This window comes from Anopheles arabiensis, chromosome 2 (assembly GCF_016920715.1).
Source record: "Anopheles arabiensis isolate DONGOLA chromosome 2, AaraD3, whole genome shotgun sequence".
NCBI classification, from domain to species: domain Eukaryota; kingdom Metazoa; phylum Arthropoda; class Insecta; order Diptera; family Culicidae; genus Anopheles; species Anopheles arabiensis.
The window spans coordinates 29,690,693-29,715,038 of record NC_053517.1 but is presented as its reverse complement, the minus strand read 5'-3'; the positions used below and the strand labels follow the sequence as shown (position 1 = coordinate 29,715,038).

At 48.8% G+C, this 24,346-nt stretch overlaps 4 protein-coding genes across 4 annotated transcripts; 2 read left to right on the top strand and 2 right to left on the bottom strand.

Moving 5' to 3' along the window:
• Positions 1-11,078: 11,078 nt before the first annotated feature.
• On the top strand, positions 11,079-13,492 carry LOC120896287 (transport and Golgi organization protein 2). Its single transcript, XM_040300289.1, has 3 exons — positions 11,079-11,563; positions 11,843-13,053; positions 13,126-13,492. The coding sequence occupies exons 2-3, from the start codon at positions 12,395-12,397 to the stop codon at positions 13,346-13,348; spliced, it is 882 nt and encodes a 293-aa protein (XP_040156223.1). The 5' UTR covers positions 11,079-11,563; positions 11,843-12,394; the 3' UTR covers positions 13,349-13,492.
• Positions 13,419-18,414, bottom strand: LOC120896260 (RRP12-like protein). Its single transcript, XM_040300255.1, has 8 exons — positions 17,880-18,414; positions 15,561-17,810; positions 15,329-15,488; positions 14,997-15,269; positions 14,611-14,891; positions 14,384-14,538; positions 13,772-14,315; positions 13,419-13,686 (listed from the first exon to the last, which is right to left on the bottom strand). Exons 1-8 carry the CDS (start codon positions 18,284-18,286, stop codon positions 13,575-13,577), a joined length of 4,182 nt encoding a protein of 1,393 aa, XP_040156189.1. The 5' UTR covers positions 18,287-18,414; the 3' UTR covers positions 13,419-13,574.
• A 67-nt stretch (positions 18,415-18,481) lies between these two features.
• Positions 18,482-20,411, top strand: LOC120896280 (something about silencing protein 10). Its single transcript, XM_040300277.1, has one exon. The coding sequence runs from the start codon at positions 18,757-18,759 to the stop codon at positions 20,227-20,229; it is 1,473 nt and encodes a 490-aa protein (XP_040156211.1). The 5' UTR covers positions 18,482-18,756; the 3' UTR covers positions 20,230-20,411.
• Positions 20,256-23,970, bottom strand: LOC120896271 (squamous cell carcinoma antigen recognized by T-cells 3). Its single transcript, XM_040300265.1, has 6 exons — positions 23,793-23,970; positions 23,525-23,721; positions 23,100-23,441; positions 22,174-23,009; positions 20,870-22,067; positions 20,256-20,785 (listed from the first exon to the last, which is right to left on the bottom strand). Exons 1-6 carry the CDS (start codon positions 23,838-23,840, stop codon positions 20,665-20,667), a joined length of 2,742 nt encoding a protein of 913 aa, XP_040156199.1. The 5' UTR covers positions 23,841-23,970; the 3' UTR covers positions 20,256-20,664.
• Positions 23,971-24,346: the final 376 nt, after the last annotated feature.

Below are 24,346 nucleotides of genomic sequence, written 5' to 3'. Positions count from 1 at the left end.
TTTATCTGACATGCCATTACTTGTTGGTAAAGCATTCTATTAGATTCTGAATGCTCTTTTGTTCTCGATAATTTTTAATCCGTTGAGCCTTTTTGTTTCTATCCCTAGAATATCGCCAACATTGTTTGCAGCATGGGATCGGTGTTGTTACCTATGTTACCGATAATAACTGAGGAATCTTTACAATTAAGTTTAATGACAGTTATTTGATAATAGGAATTTGAGCCTTTGCTTGGATGATATAAGCACAGAAAATTTGCATTACAACCGTATTGCATTGCTTAATTATTAATAAATTAATCAATTCTTTTGTTTCTTAACTTGCCTAATCTAAAAATGTATGTGCAAAAATAAAATAAAAATAAAATGCTTCTCCTTTCCCGCGGCTCTCGACCATTAAGTAAATTTGGCCCTTTACCTCAAAAAGTTTGCCGACCGTTGGCTTAATTCATTTCAAACCACAATGAGAAGCTTTTGCAAATCAACCGTAAACGAGTGCTTGTGTACCAAAACGATAAATAATCTGAGCTTCACCGCGCTTACCCCCAATCCTCAACCCACACGCAACAAGTTGCTTAAATGCTGCTCAGTTCCTTCTGCCCAATCAATCATCGCAAAACAGGGTAGTAAACAAATGAGCGCGCATTCCCTTCCCTACTCTGGCACACGCGGGGTTCAATGCCGTACAGGTCGGTCACGCCAAAGCTCCAAAACATCCAAGCAGCCCCACAGTACGGTGCAGCACACAATATTGTGTGCGTGTGTGTGTTTGTGTGTTTGTCGCCATTCGACACTCTGTACGTACACACAGCTTCCTCGCCGGATCAGCCGGTCTAAGCAAAAGGCCGATGCACTTTTCAAGAACACTGACAAAAACCACAATCACAATCGCCGCCGCCGCCGCCGGGAGCTTGGCAAAACAGAGACAAAAAGAAAAAAAAAGAAAAAGGAACTATCACCTCCGATTCCCCTTCCTCCTCCCCTCCCTTCCTTCTTCGTACTGCAGCAGCTGCAGTTGCCCGGCCGCGATCGCCGATGTTGCGCCAATTAGTGGCGAATGCAGAATGAGGGGGCCTCAACCCTATCTAACAAGGAAATGCAAACGCTGGCGACTGTCTAAACTGGACTTTTCTTCACTATCTCGTTGCATTCTCCCGCTCTCTCTCTCTCGCTCTCTCCCATCTAGCTGCATTTCTTTGTAGCGCGCTGAAGGGAGTGAAGGAGAATCTAAGCCACGCCATCTAAGCCTCGCGCGTACGCGTCCGGGAATGGTGTACGTACGCCGACGTACGCCGACCGTACTTAGGCCGCCGAGCACATTAGACCATTACGTATGACATCCACGACAGCGGAACGGTTTTTGCCGCTCGTTTGCTCGGCTCTCAAGGTTAGCGTGTCACGTGTCGGGCGGGAGTGCATTCACGCGGTGCAGTGCAGTGCGGTCACAAGTTCCGTGATGGGGCCGAACCACCACGGCACGGCAAGCGGCACACTAACAAGCCCGCGCGTCCCAGGTGCGCCTTTGCCAGCGTCCCGGTGTGTATGTGTGTGTTTATGTTTGTGTTTACTATCACCCCTTGGGCGAGGAAAGGAGTATAGTGGCTACATTCTACATTCACAAACCCCCTGTGCAACCGGGCAAAGTAGAATGTAACCGCTGGAAGGGGAATGGGCGCAATTGGCGGTTGGTGTTTAGAACTAGAATGATGAAATGATGATGCCACTCCTTCGCCCGGCTCTTTGATGCACACGCTGACCCGCAGTGTCCACCAACCACCAACCGTTACTGGCCCAAACGGCGCGCCTGCGTCTCCAAACGGCAGTAGCCGGCGCTTCCCACGCCGTGCCAACAACACTTCCTGATTTGCACTTTCGTCACAGCGCTAGCGAGCAGTTCGTTGACCCCACGTTGCCGGAATGTGATTCATTTATCCACTACAAAGTGTTGCCGGAGTGCTAGGATCGTTTGATTTAGATTTCTTGCTTTTATGCTCGCTCTCTCCCTCTCTCTCTCTCGACACCGGAAGCGCAGTGAGAAAGGAGCTTTCGGGAAGAAGAGCAAGCCTGTCCTGTTTGCTTGGTGCAACTTGGTCCACGATTGGGAATCACCAAATCGACACTTACGCAACCGAGCATTATCAATGCCGCGCACGGCGATGATGCGTTACCAGGCACGGTACCCAAGTGGTGTGGCGCTTTTATTTGTCACAACCCTATGCCAAGTGGTAATCGCTGGTAATGCTGCCATCAATATGCAACGACGAATTGCGCGCTCGATCGGAAGCGATCGTAAAAATGCACACTTTATTCCACCTGCTGCCGATGCGCAATTAGATGCGCCGGGTCGAGCGGTTGCCTTTATTGTTGCTTAGACAGTAGGTACGGTACGAATATTCATTCAAAAATTGGAACGTTTCCGCGTAGAAATAAATCAGGAAATTCCTATTGATGCATTTTTAGAGTATCGTTTAAAAAAAAAAGTAACAGTTATGTTACTAAAGCATGAATTTAATCAATTCTGTTTATGCATTTTTTTACGACGAATGTTACAAAATTAGTGTATTGTTTATATCGGCGGTCGGCAAACTTTTAAGGTAAAGGGCCAAATTTACTAAATGATCCAGAACCGCGGGTCAGGAGTAGGATTTGCGCTTAAATTATTACATTTTAAAATAATAAAAACAAAATAATTCATTGATGCTATCGGACACTGCGATTGGTGATGGAGTTATTTGTTGTAATTATATCAGCCAATCAAAGTTCAAAATTGGTAGCTCCTATTATTAAATCGTAATGAAAAAGATTCATAAGTTAAGGATCTGCTGAAAAATTATCGAGACAAACGTACATTTAGTAACCATCAAAATGCTTTTCGCCATTTCTATCACACTATCAAACAAGTAATGCCATTTCAGGCAGATTGATAACTGATTCCTTATAAAAATGAACTTTGACTATCATTGTACTCGTAAAAAGCACATAAAAACTCACTAAAAAACACTCGTAAAAACAAGAGAGGATTTTTAATATTAGTTTTCGTTTTCAAATACGACCGAAAATAGTCCCGAAACAGATAAAAATGAAACCAACTGATTTGTGTGAAACTTAGAAGAACTAATGGAAGAAAAAAATATTATCGCGAGAAAAATGCATGGATCTTTTTCACTATTACTAAAACGTTGTCTTGTATGTACGGCGTTGACGTATGTCGAAAATCTCTCTTTAGTTTATCTTCTCTATACAAAATTTCGTTTGCCACTTCCTCCATCCTTAAAGACTTAAAGTCGTGTTGAAACAATGTTTTTATTACATATCAGAATATTGAACTCTAGTTGAACCATACTGATTGGTCCGTCATTGCACATTACGATAACTAATGTTGAAAGATACAACGGAACAAAATTCATTCTAAAATATCTTGAGTGATGTGTATACGAATAGTTTCTTCCCATCGTTCAAAATCAGTCGAATCCTTTCGCGGGAAGAATTGAATGTGACGACGGGCGCTATTGGCCCGCAGGCCCAGACTTTACGGACCGCTGGTTTATATAATACTTTTAATCCCTTGGTTACGGGCGGTCCCGTGGTGCAGTCATCAACTCGCACGACTTAACAACATCGTTCGTCGTGGGTTCAAGTCCGATAATGGACCGTCCTCCTGTAGCAAGGACTTACTATTGATCTGAGTACATATGACTGAAGGTATGTACTGAATAAAAGTCTCGAAAGCTAGTGTAAAGCCCGGCACTTAGGACGTTTACGTCAAATAGAAGAAAAACAATCCCTTTAGATGGTTTGAAAAAAAATACGCACAGAATATCTCCAGTTACATTATATATTCATTAAAAAAATAAAATCCATTGACTTGTACAAATCATAAGAAAGGTTGTTGTTCAGAGTAAAACAAGAATGCCACAAACAAAGTAAAAGAAAAGAGTAACTGTCATATTAATAAAACAACATTGTGAAAAAAAGCACACCTACTAACCTTGAAATTCTTCAATCTTACCGATATGTTCCTTCTTGTTCCTTCTCTGCCCCACCATCCCTTCTCCCTTCTCTCCATCGGTGTGGATTTAGTGTGACCAATTAAGCAACGGGACACGCACGTGTACAAACATGTGTGCACGCCGCCTCAGTCCCCCCGGCACACCAACACGCTTATTCGCTTTATCAGCATAGAGAAGCAAAGAAAGGAAGAAGAAGAAGAAAACAACACTGCACTTCCACAAAGAAAGACCGAGCGAGGAAGAATTGAAAAAGAAGAAGAAAAAAACACCAAAGAAACGCAGTTTCAAGTGCAACGATTGCGTAGCCCTGATTGCCCGTACACCGTATTCGTCAATAGTTGGGCGGGTGGGGGGTGGGTTGGTTGGGTGTACTTTACCGGTTACTGCACTTGACACACATACTAGCGTGGGGGGTGGGGGTGCTCTGGGGAAGGAGCCACAACTGCTGAGTGTGTGGTTGAGAGCGTTTTTTATCTGTTTTTTTCTCCCTTTTTTCTTTGACTCATCCCAGTCCATTGCCCTTTTGTGCCCGTTTGTGTGTGTATGTGGTTGCGGAAGGGTGTCACCGGTTTCATCGAGGGCAGAGTAATCGGACTAGCCGGAATCCGCTAGCTGCAGCAAGTCAGCTATAGTGCGCGCAAGTCGCTAGGTCATTGCCATTACTTTGGCATTAGAATGCCTCTACGCGCGAGTGGGATGGTGGGGGGAGGAGGAAGTACAGGGCAATGGTGCCGAGTCGAGTAAATGGGACACGAGCGACCGCCCCGCAACGGATGCAGCTGGCGTCATTTTCCGGCGCAACACGTTTTGTCACTAAGTGCATATACGCGCGCGCGGCAAAATGCGCCTTGGCGCAGCTGTGTAATGCAATACACGGGAGCGTCCAGTTGGGGCTGTGCCGGTGCTGTGTATGCTGGAAGTAAGTGTCGTCGAGTGTTATTTTTAAAAATAAAGCGTGAATTTTGAGATACATTTTTATCATTTATAATAAAAATTCCAACCCGATTTTAGTAGCACTCATTCAGTAAAGGTATTTCTGTAAAGGGCAACATTATATATAAAAAAAAGTTAATCGCAATGCAACGAAACAGTTATTCCTGGCCTAGTTGCACGCTAAGGCCGGTGACTAATACCAACACGCGGCCGCGAAACGTTCATAATACATATACCGCGAGCCGGGACCGTGTTCGCTCGCTCGTTCGTTCGTGTGCCGCGCAATTAACACCCGTGACAAGTCACTAAAACCGTTCCCAGCAGCAAATCACCGCGGCTGTGACGCAAAACACAATAGCCTGTCAAAGGAAGCGGTGACTATGGAAGAGGTGTGCGACGAGAGAGACACAGAGAGAGAGAAGGAGAGGAGCCGGACGATAGAAATCGTTACACCGGCAGCCAGGGCCCGCACGATATTATGCAATGGCAGCAATCCCGAGGCCGAGGCCAGGCTGGCAGGGGAGCGAACCGGGTAATTTTACCATTTATGCATCCAGAATTTATTACCCGTCCCGGCTAGAGCGCCCAGCTTTTGCATAGGAGATCTGGTTTGACCAGCTTTCGTGTGTGCCCGGGTGTGTGTGTGTGTGTGTTAGCGATGTTGTGTAATCGAAGGCCGGATCCTCTTCGCGCAGGGGCATGCGCGTTGGAATAATAACAATAAAAAAAGTAATAAAAATAAGCTTAATAAGCCAACCCCTAGCGCCGATAGGTACTGTTTGCCGCCCGCCCCGAAATAATCGCGAAAAAAAGGGATCCAACGCACGCGGTCGAGGATCGTTGCGAGGATGATTGTTGAGAATTTGAATGTTGCGTTGCTAACGGGGACTGCTGTTTGGCAGCGCCTGCTTGTGTTACCTTCGGTAGCGTTCCTTCCCTTGCAATGTGGTTGCCGTTCTTCTTCTTCTCTTTTTTTTGCACTACACCGGTACATGCACGTGAATCGTAACGATGATGATGGTGATGATGATGGCGGTGATACACACTGAACCCTTGCCAAAAATCCGGCTGACCTTGGACCTGGATGTTGAACTCTACGAGCGAAGGGCCAGCTTCTTGGCAAGGATTCCATGTTTAATTCAACACACCGTTTACAGTACCGTGCAGCACGAGAGCGATGCGGTGAGTGTGGCAGTGAGCGAAGGAGGGAGAGAGAGCAGCTCTTTGATTTTTTGCGCCATTTTTTCCGCATTGCACACACACACACTCTATGGGTTGAAAATGCTTCACAAAACCCTTTCAGTTCGAGTGTGCATTGCAAGATCGTTGACCCCATACCAAGCACTGCCCAGGTGGTTGCCAAATTTTGGGCAGATGTCATACTGCAAAACCAACCCAAAATAACAGATCAAAAAGGGGAAAATGAACCTTTGTAATGTGTGTGTGTGTGTGTGTGTGTTTTTTTGTAATTCTCCTCTTGTTGGTGCTGGTGTAAAAAGGACGCCAGTTAACCGAAAGTGCGTCCAAACAAGATGGGAAGCAAGGAAACCCGTTTCGGCAGACCGGGGACCGAAATCAACCGAAAAACGTGTATGACCCCCGAGCAGCGCAAAAGGGTTGATTGGACAAAAGCCGTGCCGAAGCGCTATAGATTGACCAGAAGAGAGCGCTAGAAAATTGCCTTATGCAAAAGAGCACGATCTTACTGTCCCTTCCCCCCCCCCTCCCCCCATTACTAGATGGACACTAGATGGAAGCGGCACCGATATGCTGCTGCCCGGTGCCATTCGCGGTCGGTCATTCACCCCGACCACCAGCCGCTGGAAGGCTGAAGTGCAGTGACCCACTAAACTACCCCCTCCTCCCACCCATCGCTGGATGAGAAGATGTTTGAGAAACATAATAAATAATCAACCACAAATCCCGCCATCGACTCCGATCGGCAAGCACCGTTGTTTCAACCCGGGGCTCCAAAATTGCCCAGCCCCACAGCCGGTGACTGATTAAGAGTGACCGCCACCAGTCGTCGGCACTGTGTTTAGATGATGGCGCAATCGAGTGCACCAAACTGGGCCTGGGCTCGGCGAACAGAGCGCGACAAAGCGATCGCCACGCCGTCGTTTGAGATGCTGTCCCGAGGTTGTGTGTGGTGCTGGGGTGGGCCTTTGTTTAGAAGGAGCGAAACGATCGCAAGCATTTGTAACACATACACACACAAAAAAGAAGAAGATCTGAATCATCTGGTTTAGATTTGGTTTGGCTGAGAGCACTTCATGTCGCTGAGGGCGGTATGATTTTATTGTTAGTGGTTCATTGCTCCCGCGGCACATGTGACCTACCATGCGGCTCCATCGACTTTTCCGATTGGTGGGTAAATTCAACACGCAAAGAGAATGAAGTTGTAAGAAAATGGTTAAAGCAACACGCAATTGTTGTTGTTACTTGCAAAATGCTGTTTATGGTGTCAAACCCATTTATACAAATGAATCTTTTTTGAATCATAATTTTACAAACCTGCCCAAGCAATAGATGCAGTTGAGCTGCATAGATGCAGTCCTCAATGGAGTGGAATGTTGTAAGATTGTTTTACGCATTACAATGTTTAACTTAAATAAACTGTGTCTCGCTCGAACATACTGTTTTAGCTGACGACAAAACCTTAATTCTCCTTTGAGCTGAAGCTCGGTGGCTGATACAAATGCGATGGGAGCTTTTTGCAATTTGTTTACAGCGGTATTCCATAGTGATTGTGGAAAGTAAATTTCATTCTCTTTTATAGTCTCGCGTCTCAATTCTTATCGCATTCCTGACGGATTTCTATATCTCAAGCATTGTTTTTTGTTAAGGGTAGAACATTGCTTAAACGAGAATCGAAGGAATGCTTTTGAATAACTGAACACGAACTCTTCTACCAGTCGGTTAGGCAACTCACACGGATGAATGGACTGGAGTTATCGTTAACAATTTAAATCCCCGGTTGGCGATCGTTTCCAACTCTGTTGACTACTGCAACACATTTAAAATCCAGCGCTTGTTATGAAATAAAAAAAAATCTACTTCATTTGCCAGAATTATACAAGAAATCAACGATTCACACACCAACATTTGAAAGAATAAAACGGTCGTAAAAAGAATATTGGAGAACTGACCCACTAAAATGAAAACAAGGCAAGCGATGCGTATGCTTGGCAACACTCAAACACCCCATTTGCATGCCCAATCACACACAAACATACACACACACACCACACCTGTACACATCGGCAGCTTCCCCCCGTTGGCATCATTCAATTATGCAAAATCGATACAGCAATAACAACGACAACGTCGAGAAAAACAACAACAACCAAAAAAACACCAACATCCAACGCCTACTCTTCAGCGAACACAGACACACTCGATGCTCTCCCAGCGTCGTCTTCCTGGTGCATCCAACATACACGCGGATCACGCTGGTGCGGTTTCTCACGCCAGCCAACAATCAAAGCCATGGCGGCGGCGGCGTCGGCGTTGGCGGCGGTGTCCGCGTGCCGCCAGTCGCGTAATCTCATCGCTTTCGGGGTGCGAAGGTGCCACCTTTATCCGATACCGATTTGCATTTCTAATGTTTCCCCTCAACCGGCAGCGGTCCAGCGGTGAGGCGTTTGGTTGGTGACATTTACACGCCATACCTACGACACGGTTGAAGATGTGCTGCTTCTGCTGTTGGAGCTGCAGTCAACATACACACACACACAAACACTTGTGGCAGAATGGTGTGCCCGGTGCGCCCAATCGGTTGGAACGATTTCTGTACCGGCAGTTTGAGGTAGCGTCGGACTAAGCGGGAGCGGCCGGTGGTAGCGCGACACGGCGGTCAGCGCTTTCTGTGCCATTAAACTTGTTCAAGGTCGGTGCCAGATCGGTGGCTGGGTGGGTGGGGAGAAGGAGAAACCGATCTGTCATCTTCGATCCTCACCGCTCCCCAGCAGGTGGTGATGATGATCGCCAATGCAGCTGGAGAAGTGCGCGAGACTCGAGTGGCCACGATGAAGCACGTGGTGGTGGCGTATCAAGTGGGCTATGGCGCGAGGCGGCCTGTTTGTTTACAGCGGTTGGCGCGGTTGTGCACGGCGGAGACGCGCGTTCCATTAAATAAAGCCATGCATTCCAAAGCTGGTTTGGTCGGACCGGATGCTGTTAGGATTAGTGCGGTGGCCTGCAAGACACCACCAAGCATGATCGATTGGTGGACAACGCTATCCTAATCCAAGGTTGCGTAGAGTAAGGTAAGATCTAAAGGTCTGTTGCGCCGGGGTGGATTGGTGTTCTGTCGATTGCTGTCTACTGTAAATGCTTAAACGGCTTAATCCACTGACCACAGGCTCAGGCGTTGGTTTCACAATCGTTCTCAATCACACGACGACATTGACGCCGAGTTGTAGGAAACTCGGGCAGCCACATATCGGCCATTGATCTTAAAGTGGATCATGTTTTTTGTTAGCCTAATCACGTTGCTCACGCTGCATTCATTGATTTTTGGCGTAGGTTCCTCGTGCCTCGCATGGTAGATAACCGCCATTGCCACCTATCTGTCAATAACCTTTTGGCTATTAATTTCGGCACAGCGCTCAAAAAACAGGCCGTGATAAGATGTGCCGCACGTCCGTGAAGGAAAGGCAACTGGACTGCATCGTTAACGGTGTTGGGCTGGGACACGATACGACCGGTCAGCCTATCTATCGTTTCGTGTCACCGCTTAATCGCGCCGGCTCAAAGGGTCATGAAACCTGGCCAAGGTGGATCTGTGCCGAAGGCGGGTGTCCGATGGGAGGAAGAGAAACCCGATACAGCTCCCGCTGTATCCACCCGCAAGCGCATCGTCGCACAGGCGGCAGGCTAAACGAAGCACGGGGTGAACGAACGATCTGGCGGTCTCGGTAGTTCCGGCAATGCGGCCATTTATCGTTCGTTCAACCCGTGCGCCAACCAAAACCCGCCCCTTGGGGGAGGGTTTCGGGTGGCCGAGGCAGGAATTGCAATCATAGGCAATCTAGCCCGATTGTGCCCGGTGTGATTCATGGTCACCGCTAGGATTGGAGCGGTAGTGGTATTGAGATATATTTTTTTCGTGGTTGAATGTTATCCTCATCGTTGCAATGGGAGTTTAAGGAGATACGGCTGCACATTTTGGTGCCAAAATCGTTAGAGTTCAAGAAACTTGAATTTTAACGAAATAATGTAAAAATAGAGCTTCTCAAAAACGCCATTTAACGGCACCTTGGGATCATTCAGAAAATCTGAAAAATGACTTCCGTATTGCCACAACCATTATTAGTCTTTCAAAAACATCTTATGAATACTCTTAAAAATAATTCAGGAATTTCTGATAGTCATTTATATTCGGCCGACACGTAACCGTTTCCGGTGCGGAACCGTGGTACACTCGTCAACTCGCACGGCTTAACTGCATGCCCGTCATGGGTTCAAGCTCCGTGTGGACCAATGTCTCTCATTCGTAGTACTAATTATTCTGCTAATTATGACTAATCGATATCATAGTCAGACAGGCCTTGCCCGACAACAAGTTGTGTCAAATAAAGAGAAATAGTTGATCACATATCGGATAGTTTTAGCGTTCCACAAAAGCCGCTTTCGAATGGGATTCGAACTAATTTCAACCTTGCAGAAACTGACACGTGTCTATTCAAGGAGTATTTTGGCAGCCATGCAAGTATACATTAATTTCAATGGTTTAATGTATCACACACTTTTATTCAATCTTACCAAGTTTAAAAGCTGATCCATACCTTCGCCTTTTTATTAAACAGAACCATTTAAGAGTGAATTGAAAAATCAGTATAAACGTAGGGGCAGAACGTGACTCGAGTTTATAATAATAAAATGAAAATATCGTACAATTAAAATGGAGCTTACACTGTTTTCCGGGTCAGTTTCTAATGTGAACAGCATTATTCAACAATCTCACGAAGTGTTTCCAACAGGCCAGCAGACGACAGCTCTTTTGAAAAACATCTTGAAAGTTTTGAATAATGCTGTTCATATTGAAAACTGAGCCGTAAAGCAGTGTATAATTAGAAATAGTAAATATATCAAAAAAATAGTATTAGTTGCATAGTTGAAAAGGTTGAAGTACTTCCGAACGTCCACCACGCTTGCACATGAAACGAAAGCTTGTGGCGAAAATATTATTGTTGAGCTGCTCGCGCACCAACCGTCGCACAACTTTCGTTCAACACTGTACCCGGCGGCGGCCGCGACTCTAGCTTTCGAACGTGTTTACCAAGCTCACCGAAGTAGGCTACTACCGCTTAGCGTCAGCATCGGTCTTCGCAGGTGAACAGCGCGCGTGAGCGGATCCGGCGGTTGTAAATTTACCTTACTATCGCGCTTTACCGCACACACACACACACACCCAGCAGCCCCTCGGAGGGTAGCAGCGAAATTTTGCTCCACAAACTACGACTTACCAGCCAGTGTGCACAGCGACAGTCGAACCAGCAGCTAGCAGCAGCCAAGTCGGACAAGCGCAGAGGAGCGCAGGCCGAAAATCATCTGCCCATCATCATCCTATTCGAACGGAGGGGGTTTTTGGTCGCTGTTCTCGATTACTTAGGAAGGTAACGCTTATCAGTACTTTTTTTTCTCACCTCATCCAATCGATGTCGCTATCGAGCGTAGTAGCTGCTACCCCGCAGGAGGCAGGCCAATTGGCCCATCCCAAAAGTACGTCATTGATGCATTCGCTGACAAACACGTACACACCAACTATATCGTTCACACACTCCCTCACCAATCAAGCAAAATCACTCCACAAAGCAGTGTGATACGACACGTCATTCCGGTTACTTATCTCGTCGTTTTTTGTTTCTCTCCCCCTCCATCTTTTTCTTCCACAGCAACCTTGATAAGGTGTAACCGAAGTCGGCAAGCGGTGGACGGATCCGGACCACCGGAGGCGACCTTTGACACACCACCGCCGCGTAAAGAGAAAACACGATCACGGTATCGAGACGATATCGTCGGCGGAAGAAGGCCACGCAAGGAAGGTCATCAGTCGTCGAACGCTATCAGTGCTGATTGGATTATCATTGCGCCGAAGCGACCAGAGCGACCGTTTGTTGGTGCGTGTGCATCAGTGTGCATCCAGCAGCAGTCACAAAGCAGCAGTAGCTATACGAACATACGAAGGTTCGACAACAAGGCAGAACAAAAACAAAAGAAAAGCAGCCAAACGCGAACACACAAAAACATTCGAGCGGGGAGAGCAGGTTTCGCTTTTAATTGCAAACAAAGTAGGCAGGGTAGAGGATCGCCAGTGTGCCAGCAAGAGTGCCGAATCGAAAGTGAACAGCCAGTACGGCACAGTTACAGACGGTGTTTCGAGTGTGCAGTTGTATGTAGCGAGTGATTCGAAGAAAGAGTGGTATAATACGTTTTAATCGTGCGTGATGTGTATACTGTTCGTGTACGTGGACGACGGTTCCGTCGCAGGGCGGTACCGGCTGGTGCTGGCATCGAATCGGGACGAGTTCTATGCCCGACCGGCCAAGCTGGCCGCACCGTGGGAGGAAAACGCCCGCATCATAGGAGGCCGTGATATGGAGCCGGGTCGCGAGGGTGGTACCTGGCTTGCGATCGGTAACCATCCCGCGGGGCAGATTAAGCTCGGTGCGCTGCTAAACGTTACCGGCGAAAATAAAGCCAACGTTACCAATGGCCGGGGACCGATCGTGGCTAACTTTCTGAAGGGCGAGCTGACCAGCCGCGCGTACAGCGAGCAGCTGCTGGCGCAGGACAACTTTGGAGCGTTCAATTTCGTGTCGATCCAGCTGGACGCGAAGGGCTCGGATCGTTTGGAAGATCGTTCGGAGGGTCGGAACCAGTCCGGCTGTACCGTGTTGCACACGAGCAATGCACCGCACAGTATTGACATGTGCAAGACCGGGCAAGCGCTTGGATTTGGCAACAGCACGCTGGAGAAACCGCTGCAGAAAGTTTGCCGCGGAAGAGAACGGTTCGACGAGATCGTGGCGCGATGCAACGTGCCGTTTGCGGACAAGGATGCGTTGGTGCATGAGCTGATGGAACTGTTAAAGAGCGATGTCCGGTAAGTGGGCTGACGGGCGTACAATTGTTGTTATAACTTTCGATTAATCTTACTTCCAATCACTTCTTCCAGACACTTTCCGGACCCAGAATTGACACGGCGCGCTGGACAGCATGCGGAATTTCTTTCGAGTGTTAATGTGCGCATGCCCAACGGTAGCTATGGCAGCCGAACGCACACCGTGATCCTGATCGATCATAACAATCACATGGAATTTATCGAGCAAACGTTGAGCGGCACCGATCCACACACGGGCGAATGGATAACGACGCGCATTGAGCGGGAATTAGTGTAACGTAGGATCGAACCATACCATCCATGCAAGCATATACCCATCTAGGTAGGATAATATCATCTGACTTTGATATAGACAAACAGGTTAGCCTTCTATATTCAATTTATAAACAACTTCTGACGAAAGAGGGAAGTCACAATGTTATGAATGTTTCCATTTGCTTTTGTCGCATCACAAATCTCCTCCGAACACTGCGTGCGCCTCGCAGCTGCATCGCTGCTTTGAGTTATTTTCGCTTCATGCCAGCCTTCAGCAGACGTTTCTTCGACCCGGCAGCTGCACCCTTTCGAGCACCTTTCACAATGCTCTTAAACTGTCCTGCATTTTTCGACCGTTTCCTGTTTGTAAAAAAGGGGCACCAGTTTGCGATAGTTAATGAAAATGTTGAATGTTTGAATTAAACAACAACAAAAAACTACTTACCTTCGATTGAGAGAATTGCGGCTGAGTGGAACATACGCGTACGGTTCGTGTTTGCCCTTGCGCAGCATATCTCCGGACGCTTTCTTCGTCCGATATTCGGCACCGGTCGATACGTTCGATTTAGCAGTGCGGTTCGACTTGCTACTGTAGCCCGACTTAACCGATGCAGCCGTTGGACGATGAATACCCTTACCGCCAGCCACGTACCGGCTAGACGCGCCGGACATACCGGAACGAGCGCTAAGTGCATCGATTGCTTTGCGCTTCCGGGACGAAGGACCTTCCTCCTCTTCGTCCTCGTTCGGTCGGTACTCTTCCTGTTCGGCCTGGCTGTCGTCACTGTCGTCCTCGTCGTAGATACGCTTTTTGGTCTTGTCCGCGTACCCAAGCGCTTCGTCCGGATCTTCGTCCGAATCCGAATAATCTTCAATGTCTTCGATGATGAGCCGACCGTCGGAAGCCGTCTTAAAGCCACGGTTTGCATCCTTGTGCTGCTTGCTGGTACCCGGACGGGAGTGATCTTTCTCTTCCATTGGTTCGTTGGCTGCAACCATTTAAAAAAAAGGTTACGATCAGATACTTTCGTTTATGCACACACACACTTATACATACTTGTAATTTTTCCAATCGCATCCAGATCTGCTAAATCCACGATGTTATCTTCCGATTCCTTGATGTACGTATCCAATCCCTTCTTCTTTGAGCGATTCTTTCTTTCATCTTCTACGCCCGAATCTGAGTCTGAATCCGCGAGGATATCATCGATGCTGTTGAGGGAATAAGGGTAATTATTGCAATATCTTGTCCCCGTCCCGTTTCTTACCCCTTCCGCTACTTACGTTAAGCTCTTCTTCTGCAGTTCGCTCGTAAAGTCATCTTCATCATCCTCCTCGTCCTTCTCTTCGCCATCCTTGCCGTCGCGGCCCTGTTTGTTGCGCTTTGCACGCGACAAATCTTTCCTTATTTTCTTCAACCGCTTGTGCGTCTCCTCATCATTGCCCGGTACGAGCTGTATGACTTCCTGCGCACCAAACCGCTTGCACAGCTTCTTCCAGATGTAACCCAATATCAACCGACAGTGGCGCTTGGTATCGGGCACCATCATCGAGAGCGATTTGACCTTTCGTAGCAAAAAAGGGTAGACGAAAGAATTGGGAATTGAGAAAAGGAGTTTAGAATTGACACATTGCCTGAGGGCTCACGACGACGACAAAGCAATACTTACGATCAGAGACAGATAGTTGGTCACGAGCGGAACGGGAAGAATTTTGGTGTACGAGTGCAAAAAGTGCAACGCAGCGTCAACCTCCATGCGTGTTTTGCCGATGAGGAAGGTGAGCACCTGGTCCAGCATGAACTTGAGCGAATCGATCGACAGCGAACCGGTAAACTTTTCCAGCACCGCACGCAGCACACAGATCGTGTTGGTGATCAGTTGGCTGTCACCCACGAACCCGGCAATGAGGAGATCGATGAACTCATTAATCTGCTCCTGGTTCTGCAACGCTCGATATGAAGATAAGCAAATATGTACCACACAGTACTGTCTCTACTTACATCAAACATTTCGCCAATCTGTTCCAGCAATTCTACCGCAATCTGTTCCTTCTTGACTGCCTCCAAATGATACGTGGCAACCACTTCCGATAGTGTTCGTGTCACCAATTTTCCATTAAGCAGTACCGTCGGCTGCTTGTCTAGCATTATCTTCAAACATCTGGTAAAGCAAATTATGAGTTTGAGTAATGTTTCAATGGAAAGCGGATATTCCTTAACCGTTACTACTTACGCCAAACGCGGTGCCTGAATGCCGTCGTACGTCTGGTGCATCGTGCCGAGCAGCAGCTTCTCGATGTTGCCCAGCTTGTCGGCCACAAACGCAACGCAGCCCTCGTTTTCCGAGGACAAAATTTCGCGCAACAGTTTAAACGCTTTCTTCATCTGCCGACGCAGGTTTGCATCCCTCTTCGCGACCGTGTCCTGCTTCCGGTCCTGCTTCAGGATCACCGAGATGTACTTTTTATAAATCTCCTCCAGCTTCTCCTTCGTCTGGTACAGGGCGAGCTGCTCTACGATATCAAACAGCGTGTCGTAGATGAACGTGCCCGGCGCTTTCTCCTGCAGCTGCTGCAGTGCCACGTTAAACATCTCGTCCAGTACGGGATTGGGCGTGATCGAGATGTACGCCTGTATCGTTTCGAACGCAGCCTGGCGAACCTCGTTCTCGTAGCTGCCGTTCGGTTTCGTGGTGTAGATGTTGAACAACCGTGGCAGGAAGTTTTTCGCAAACCGGCCAATCTCCTCCCGCTCGGACGGTGTTTCCAGGTGCGTTATCAGCTCCTTCAAACCGTCCAGTATTGGTGCCCGCAGGTCGGGGTTTTCGTTCAGCACCATGCCGAGCGTTTTCGCAATGAGGCGGAAGTTGGACACGTCCTTCGGTTTGCGGCAGAAGCCGGGAAACAGGCCCCACAGCTGGCAGCACAGCAGCTCGAAGATGTGGGATTGATGTTTGTTGTCCGTTTCCTTGAACTTTTGCCACAGCATGTAGCACTGGTAGGCCAGCTTCAGTATGACGCTGTTGAACAGCTCGAAGCTGGAGTGCTGCAGGCCTTCGCGCAGCAGCGGCAGCATCCACGTGCGGTCCAGATCGATCTTCCCGTCCGAACCGGCAAGCGGTATGCACTTCAGCACCAGCTGCGTGTCCATCGAACCGACGGCTTGCAGGACGGCATGCTCGATCTGGATGCGGTTGGAGGACTGTGGATCATACCGCGCGCCGAGTGTTGTCAGCGCGGGTGCAAGCGTCTCGCCGAAGTAGCGCCCGGTAGTATCGAACGCTATGGCCAAAATGATGAGCACTTGCTTCGAGGCATGCCCGAACGGTGCCGTGCAGAGGACGTCGATGATGTACTTCAGTGACTTCTCCAGCGAGGCACGATGTTTTTCCACCTCGACCTCGTCGGCACAGCACGGTTGCACACACTCGTACAGTATGTCCTTGAGCGCATTGGACGCGGCCGACACCACGTCCAGCTTTTCCGAGGACCAGAAGTCTTGCGTGCACACTTGCACGAACTTTGGCAGCGCCGTGCTGCACAGCACCAGATCGTACTTGGCCAGGAACAGGTGGCCCTCCTTCAGCACCGTCAGCCAGGCGATGATCTGTCGCGAATCGGACCGCTCCGGACGGTAATCGTACAGGGCGGAGAGCAGTTTGCCGGCCAGCACCGGCGTGAGGTTTTCCGTCTTGGACGTGAACAGCGAATGGAAGGTTTGGAAGCAGTTCGTTCGTATCAGCACGTTGGTGGCGGTCATGATGGAGAGCAAATTTTCCGACACCAGCTTAATGTCGTCCTTGTTGAACACGGGCAGCGCATTGTGCAGCAGTCCCAGCATGTGCAGTATTACCGTTTGGTTGCTGCCGAGGTTTTCCGGCTTAAACTGGGCGATGCAGAACCGTGCCACACGCCCCCCAGCAGGATGGTGCTTTACCGCCGGTGCTACCTTTTTCGGCTGCTCCTCCTGGTCGGCGGTGTCCTGCTGCTTCGGTGGTAGCATAAAGCAGCTGCCATGAATCACGGCCACCACGGCGTGCTGGGCCGCTTTGCGCAGCTTCGGCTTAGTGTGCGTGGTGAACGCAAGTATTGCGTCGAAAAACTTGAGCGTCGATGACATCTTCCACTGATCGTACGCTTGCGCCCGCAGCAGCACCGAAATACAGCCGATCAGGTTGCGGGTCATCGTGTGGTTTTCCGTTTCGGTGTAGCGTTCCAGCAGCGCCAGCAGCGTTTGGGCTGTGTCGGAAAACTTGCGCCGCAGCACACCCTCCGGCACGGACTTGATGCCCATCGCCAGCAGCGAGACGGCCGCATTGATGTCGTTTTCCTCCTTTGCCGCCTCGATCGTTTCCATCAGTGCGAGAAAGTACTCGGTGCTGCTTTGGCTGCCCGACTGCTCCTTGATGACCTCGGTGAGGGCGGCCAGAATCGCGAGCATATCTTTCTGTAGCTGCGAATCAGCACGGAAGTTGGTTAACAGCCTGATAAAGAAAAGGTTCATATTAGCATATATTCTGTAAAAAAAAAACAACATCGCCTTTACTGCTTACTTCTTGAAGCTCATGTTCGAGCAGGCACTCCAGTTGGAGGCAAACGTTTGGAAGGTCTTGAACGTTCCCGGCTGCGAATCGGACATCATCTCATCGTCGCCATCTTTCATGCTGAACGATTTCATACTGGCCGCAATATCGTTCACCGTCGGCGTCTTGGTTTTGCCCGCGCCACCACTACCGTACGACTGGATGGCCTCATGCTTCAGTACCGCCTCGAGCGTTAGCTTGCTTTTCCGGTCCGACTGTTCGCCGGCCGCCGGAGCAAGGCTCAGGTTGGACTGAAAGAACCGGCCCTTTGCCTTGGCGCGATGTTTGCTTTCCTGCGGATTGGAGGAGGAAGCGCCTCCCTTCTGCCATCGCTTCGATCCGGTCTTTCGCTTTAGTTTCGAACGAAATTTACTCATTTTCGTTAATTACAGTGTACGAACGATAGCGGAAATTGTTTTTATTGCCGTAAAAAACGCACTGAACGGAGCAACGCACGTGCACGAGTTTCGACGAACCGAATGAAAACAAACATGCTGTCAGAGAGGTTCGCTGACAGTAGACGTTTTTGAGGTTAGGGCATTTTGAAGCAGTTTCGTACGCTATTCATTTTATCCGTTTTTTTATTCGCAAATAATGTTCTGTTATATGCGAGTATTTACTCTTTCAGTATTGATTTTTGTGTAACTGTCCTCTAAATAAGTAACAATTTACAACAACAAAAAATAACATTTGCCCCTTCTTTTGGTGAGGCATTGGCTTCCCAGCAAATCAAAACAAACAATTGCTGTCAAAATTCCACAACAAAGCACACGTGCGTGATCCGCGTAGCTGTGCCTCCCGTTGCAGTTCCCGTAGCAAAACGTGTACTAGTGCTTAAAACGCGAAAATGCCCGACAAAATAAAGTTTGGCGATGTGGGCAGTGATTACGAGCCAACTGCTTCCGAAGATGAGTACAGTGAAGGGGAGAAGGAGTTGCTAAACAACGTACGACAGCGTAACCGCCGCAACGAGTACGATGAGGACGACGACGTGCAGCATCAAGCCGTTCTGGGGTTCGACGACGACGCCGAGGATGACTACGACAACGCTGAGTACGAGGACGAAGAAGACGAGGAGCCGGATTTTGATGAAATTCGTAAATTTGAACACGACAGCGATATCGACGACAGAGGCGAGGAGGACGATCTTCCCGATCGGTATGCGTGGGGTAAGAAGGCCGGCGCGTACTATGGCACCGGCTACAAAGACCGGGACTACGATACGCTTACCGCCCAGGAGGAAGAGATGGCACGGATGGAGGAGGAGGAAGCGATGGAAATGCAGAAGCGCCTCATCAAGGGCATGACCGATGAGGATTTTGCGCTGGACGATTTACTGTCCGATGATGATGCGAAGGAGGCGACAGCAGCAGCAGTAGCAAAGGATGTGGACGTACTAGCGGAGAAGTCGGTAAAGAAACGCGCTCCATTCAGCAGCGAAGAAGTAATAGTTATCAAGGGGGATTTGTCGGATCTGAGCGAAAGCCAGCGGTTGGAGCTGTTTCGCAAAGAGTCGCCAGAGTTCGATGGACTGGTCAAGGAAGGTGTGGCCAAGCTGAGCGAGTGTGCCGACGTGCTGGAACCCGTTTTGGAGCTGCTGAAAAAGCACGACAAGCTGTCGCACCCACTCGGCCAGCTGTTGGTAAAGCGGTACGAGCTGCACATGCTGTACTGTAGCAATATTAGCTTCTACGTACTGCTGAAATCGCAAAGGGTGGATATTCGCAAACATCCGCTTGTGAAGCGATTGCTACAGCTGAAGCGGTTAGTACAGGAGATGGAACAGAAGTACGAGCAAACGGCAAAGGCACAGGTGGAAGCACTGTTGGAAGCACACGCGGAAGGGCTAGAAATTACATTCAACGACGAGATGGACGGTGGAGCGTTGAAATCCAAGAAGGCACACCGCTTGCGAGTGCTTGACGAGTTGGAGCGAATGGATTCAGGAACGGAAGACGACCTGGAAGATGGCGGAGAGGAGGAAGGAAGCGATGCTGAAGAATATTCTGCGAAGCGTAGGAAATTGGACGACGTTGAGGAGGAGGAGGACGTCGAGGAGGCAGAGGAACAGATGGAGGACGAGGAAGAGTTTGACGTTGATGGGAAGCGCAAAATCACCTACCAGATGGCCAAGAACAAGGGTCTATCGGTACGCAAGCGTAAGGATCAGCGTAACATTCGCGTGAAGAATAAGCTGAAGTACCGCAAGGCAATCATTCGACGAAAGGGCTCCGTTCGAACCGTTCGCACCGAGAGCAAACGGTACTCGGGCGAGAGTAGCATCAAACCGTACGTTAAGAGAGGAATTAAGCTTAAGTAAGTTCCCCGTGACATAGCACAGCAGTCTTCTGATCCATGACCCGTGGATGGGCAAGGGGCTGTTGTTCACAAGCAGATTTATTTCCAAACACTTGGTACGTCTGGTGTGCGTGACGGCGCACGTGTTACATTAAAGGAAAAGCAATTAAAATTTTTCAATACAAAAAAGAGCGGGAAAAGTAACTGGTATATGTGGATTCGTATCTATGAGAGTTGTTGTTTGAAAGAATCGATCGTTAAATATGAGAAAATGTGCTTGGGAAGAGAGTATAAGTACTTGAAACAGATAAGGAAAACATGTACGAATTTTCTTACTAGTGAAAATGAAAGCAAACAAGCGTTGCTTTCCATCAAAGATGGCAATACAGCCAAATTATAGAGAATATTTATGGAAACACGAATTGTGTTAGCCAGCACTATCCTACACATGAGCTAGTTACTTAAGCAATAGTTTACGAAAATCGTCATTCGATTTCGGCTTCTCCTCCGAGGCTGCCGCTGCGCTTCTCTTCAAGACAGCGGTTGGAATCATTGGCGATAGTTTCTGTTTTACGTCCCTGGAAAGAGAGCGAAGCAAAGAACTCGTTTAAATCGTGCAAACGTCACCGCCCTTTACACACAATTGAAATATTCAATCTTACCATTTGCCCAGCAGCTTCTTCCCGGAGCCCAAGCTAGAGCTGGAGCCGCCACTATCCCCCACAGATAGGGTTGGTTCCGTTGCGGTTGGATTCTTCTTGGGCGGCGGTGACGAGATGGCGACAGTGATCGTGAAACCATCAATCACGTGCTGATCCATCTTCAGGACAGCATTTTTGGCGGACGTTTCCGTTTCGTACTCCAGGTACGCTAGGCCCTTCGATTTGCCACTCCGGAAGCACACGATGCGTATGTCCTTGATCGACCCGAACGGCTCAAACAACCGCCGCAGTTCCTCTTGCCCCAAATTGAACGGTAGCCCTTTGATGAACAATTTGTTTGGTTCGAACGACGACGAGTACTTGAACTGATGTGGACGAGTTGTCTTGTCGCGTGCTACATTCGAAATGAATACCGGCCGACCGTTCAGTGGACGTCGGTCGAAGCTGAGCGCTTTCGGGACTTCTTCTGCGCTGGCCAGCTGCATATAGCCGAAGCCACGGCTTTTGCCCGAACTCGAGGCGACCAGTTCTATCGATTCGATCGCTAGGTCGGGGAAAATCTCGCGGATATCTGTTTCCGTTACCTCAAAGCTAAGATTGCTGACGAACACCTGTCGGCTTTGGTCGCCGCCAGCTTTCGCGTCGCTTTCGCTATCGATGTCGATTACGGTTTGCGGTTTGGATGGCTCCTGTTTGCTGAGGTCATGATTTTTGGAGCTGCTATGGAGGGGTGGAATGGCCGGTGTTTTAAACTCTTCCCGCCGTTCTCCCACCGTATCGGACAGATTATCGTTGGTTCGTTTCACTTTTTTCTTCCCCGGTGGTGAACCGCCGGCTCCGTCCATGGAAGAGGCCTGTCTTTTCGCGGCCGATGCGTCAGAATCTTTGTGTGCGGTTGTTCCCATCGCTTCTGGACGTTTGCCCTTCGTTGCACGATTTGACGGACCATTTTTGGAAATGGTCTTGTAGTACTTCTCGATCGTAGCATTGCACAGCTCCTGACAGCTTATCAGCTGCTCTAGCGTACCGTTGCACCGCTCGAATCGCAACCAAGCGGCAGCCAGCGTTTCGGGATCATCCAGCCCAGCGGTGGTAATGGATTTGCGGTACAGTTTACGCGCTGCTTCGGGGCCTCGTTTTGCCTCCATTTCGATAAACTCAATCCACAGTCCGACACGGGACGAATTATCGGAGCTGGCTGTAAGCGAAAGGAAACAATAATTGTCATGTTGTGTTTCATAAGCCGAATTACACCAGCCAGCACACAGTTGAACCGGAAAAGCTTTCGAATCGTCATTACTTACCCATCACACTGTACCAGAGGTCGCGCCCTTTGTTCGGTTCGCCCAGCGCTTCGTACTCAAGCCGGCCCCAATATTGCAAAATCTTGCACTGTGGATCGGCCAACACGCCCCACGTCCGGCCCAGCTGGTTCCAGGCAAGGTCAAAGTTGGCGCGCAATATGTCGCGCTCCTTTTCGCTGGCAAAGTCAGTCACGCGCCGTAAGTACGTCAAGTACTCGAGCCACACCTTCACCGACGCTTCCGGCGTCTGCAGCCCAGCGGACGCTACATCCTCCATGATCTTCAGGATGGTCATCTTGGAGGTTGGCGTCGCCTGCCGCTCAACGATGCGCATCTTCTCCACGTACAGCTCGGCGCTCCACGTACAGTTGCGCAGCGCTCTGTTGACCAGGTCGAGTTCGGTTTGGCGAAACACCGGTGAGGCCGTATTATCCTCCGCGTCCGGCGGGCAGCGGTGCAGATAGCGCACATACTCGTGCCAGACTGCCCCATCCAGGCAACATTCGGTGACCATACGCTCGTACAGTATTTGCACCTCGTCGTCGTCGAGCAGCGTTTGGCAATCGGCGATATACTTTCGGTACAGATCCGCCCTCTCCTGGTGGCAGTGCGCTTCCAGCGCGGCGAGCGCTGTTTCGTGGGGAAGCATGCGCTGCAGCGCTTCCTTGGCCTGTTTGTACCGTCGTTCAAATTTTTCCGCGTCCAGATCGGTCAGCACATCTTTGTACTTCTCGCACAGTAGCTTATACTCGATGTATGAGTCCTCCATGTTGCGGAGCGGTATCTTCAACTCCTGCTCATAGATTCGTGCCAATCGATTGAAGCTGGCGGGAGAGCTAAAAGTATAAATTTAAACAATTTTAAATTGGAAAACGTGGATTTTCCAAAAAAAAAAAAACAAAATCCCCCTCCTTCGCGTAACTTACTCTCCATCTTTTGTCAATGTATCCTCTCGGTACGCTTCAAAGATGGAACGTCCCTTCATCGTGTGCAAACCGTAGGTCGGGATTAGTGTTTTCCAAATTCGCTCCGCAATCGCTTTGCTGTCCGTTTTCATTGCCAACGCGGCAAACTCTAACGCTACCTCGGCCGAGTAGTAATCGCTCAGCGCGCGTTGGAACAGTTTTTCCACCTTCTCCACCTCTTCGTCGGTCGCCGCGAGGGAAGATTCAATTTTCAGCCACCGCAGCCAAATCTCGGGCGACAATGGGTACATTGCGGCAAATATTTCAGCACTTTGGCGAATCTTATCCAGGTCATTCATTTGGCTAAAATTTGAAGAAGAAAAAATACATTCCACCCCTAGCCGTAGCCGCTACTGCCAACGATATATACACGATTTAATACGTACTGCGCAACTTCCAGCAGCTCAGCGTAGTTGTCGTAGTTGTACTTGTCGCCAGCGATTTTGGTAAGAATCTCGATGTACTCCTTTATGTGTTTCGATTCAATCGACTCATCGTTATCGTCATCCTCCGTATCTTCGTCCTCCGTGTTGGTACCTTCGGACGAATCATCTTCCGTGTCGGCACTTTCGTCCAGCGCGTCCTGCAGGAACAGGCAAACACAATACACCGGGTCAGTGCAATGAGACGCGAAAAACGCGAGCATATACGTACGATTTCAATTATCTCGTCTTTGGGCTCCTTCATCTCAGCGTCCGACATGGTTGGGAATGGGTGGTTGCTATTTTTACACAAAATAAACGCACAATACTCTCCAAGCTCCGCTCCTTCGTTTCGTTTCGTTTAATAACCTTACAAACTGGGCCACAACAACATTTTGACGTTTGTTTTTTTACGCAAAGCCCCCGCGGAGAACGTTCAAAAGCAGCGTGTACACGTATAGTTTGGGGTAACACAACTTCGCCCATGAAAGATCTATGAGAACGATTTATTCGTTGTCTGCAGGAAATGTTACGAAAAAAATTCTATTCTAAAATTCTAAAATTATTATTCATCCATTTTCATCAACTTTGCAAAACGACTCAAGCAAGAAATCGTGAAACATTTGCCACACTCCGTGTAGTTGGTGCTTGAACAATGCTGAAAAAGAAGCATATCGGAACATCCGTGATGCTCCTCAACAGAGTGACCAGAAATACCGATTTTTCTGTACTCCTACGGATTTGATATGCCTACCGATTCACAGATGACCACCCTAAAACTACCGA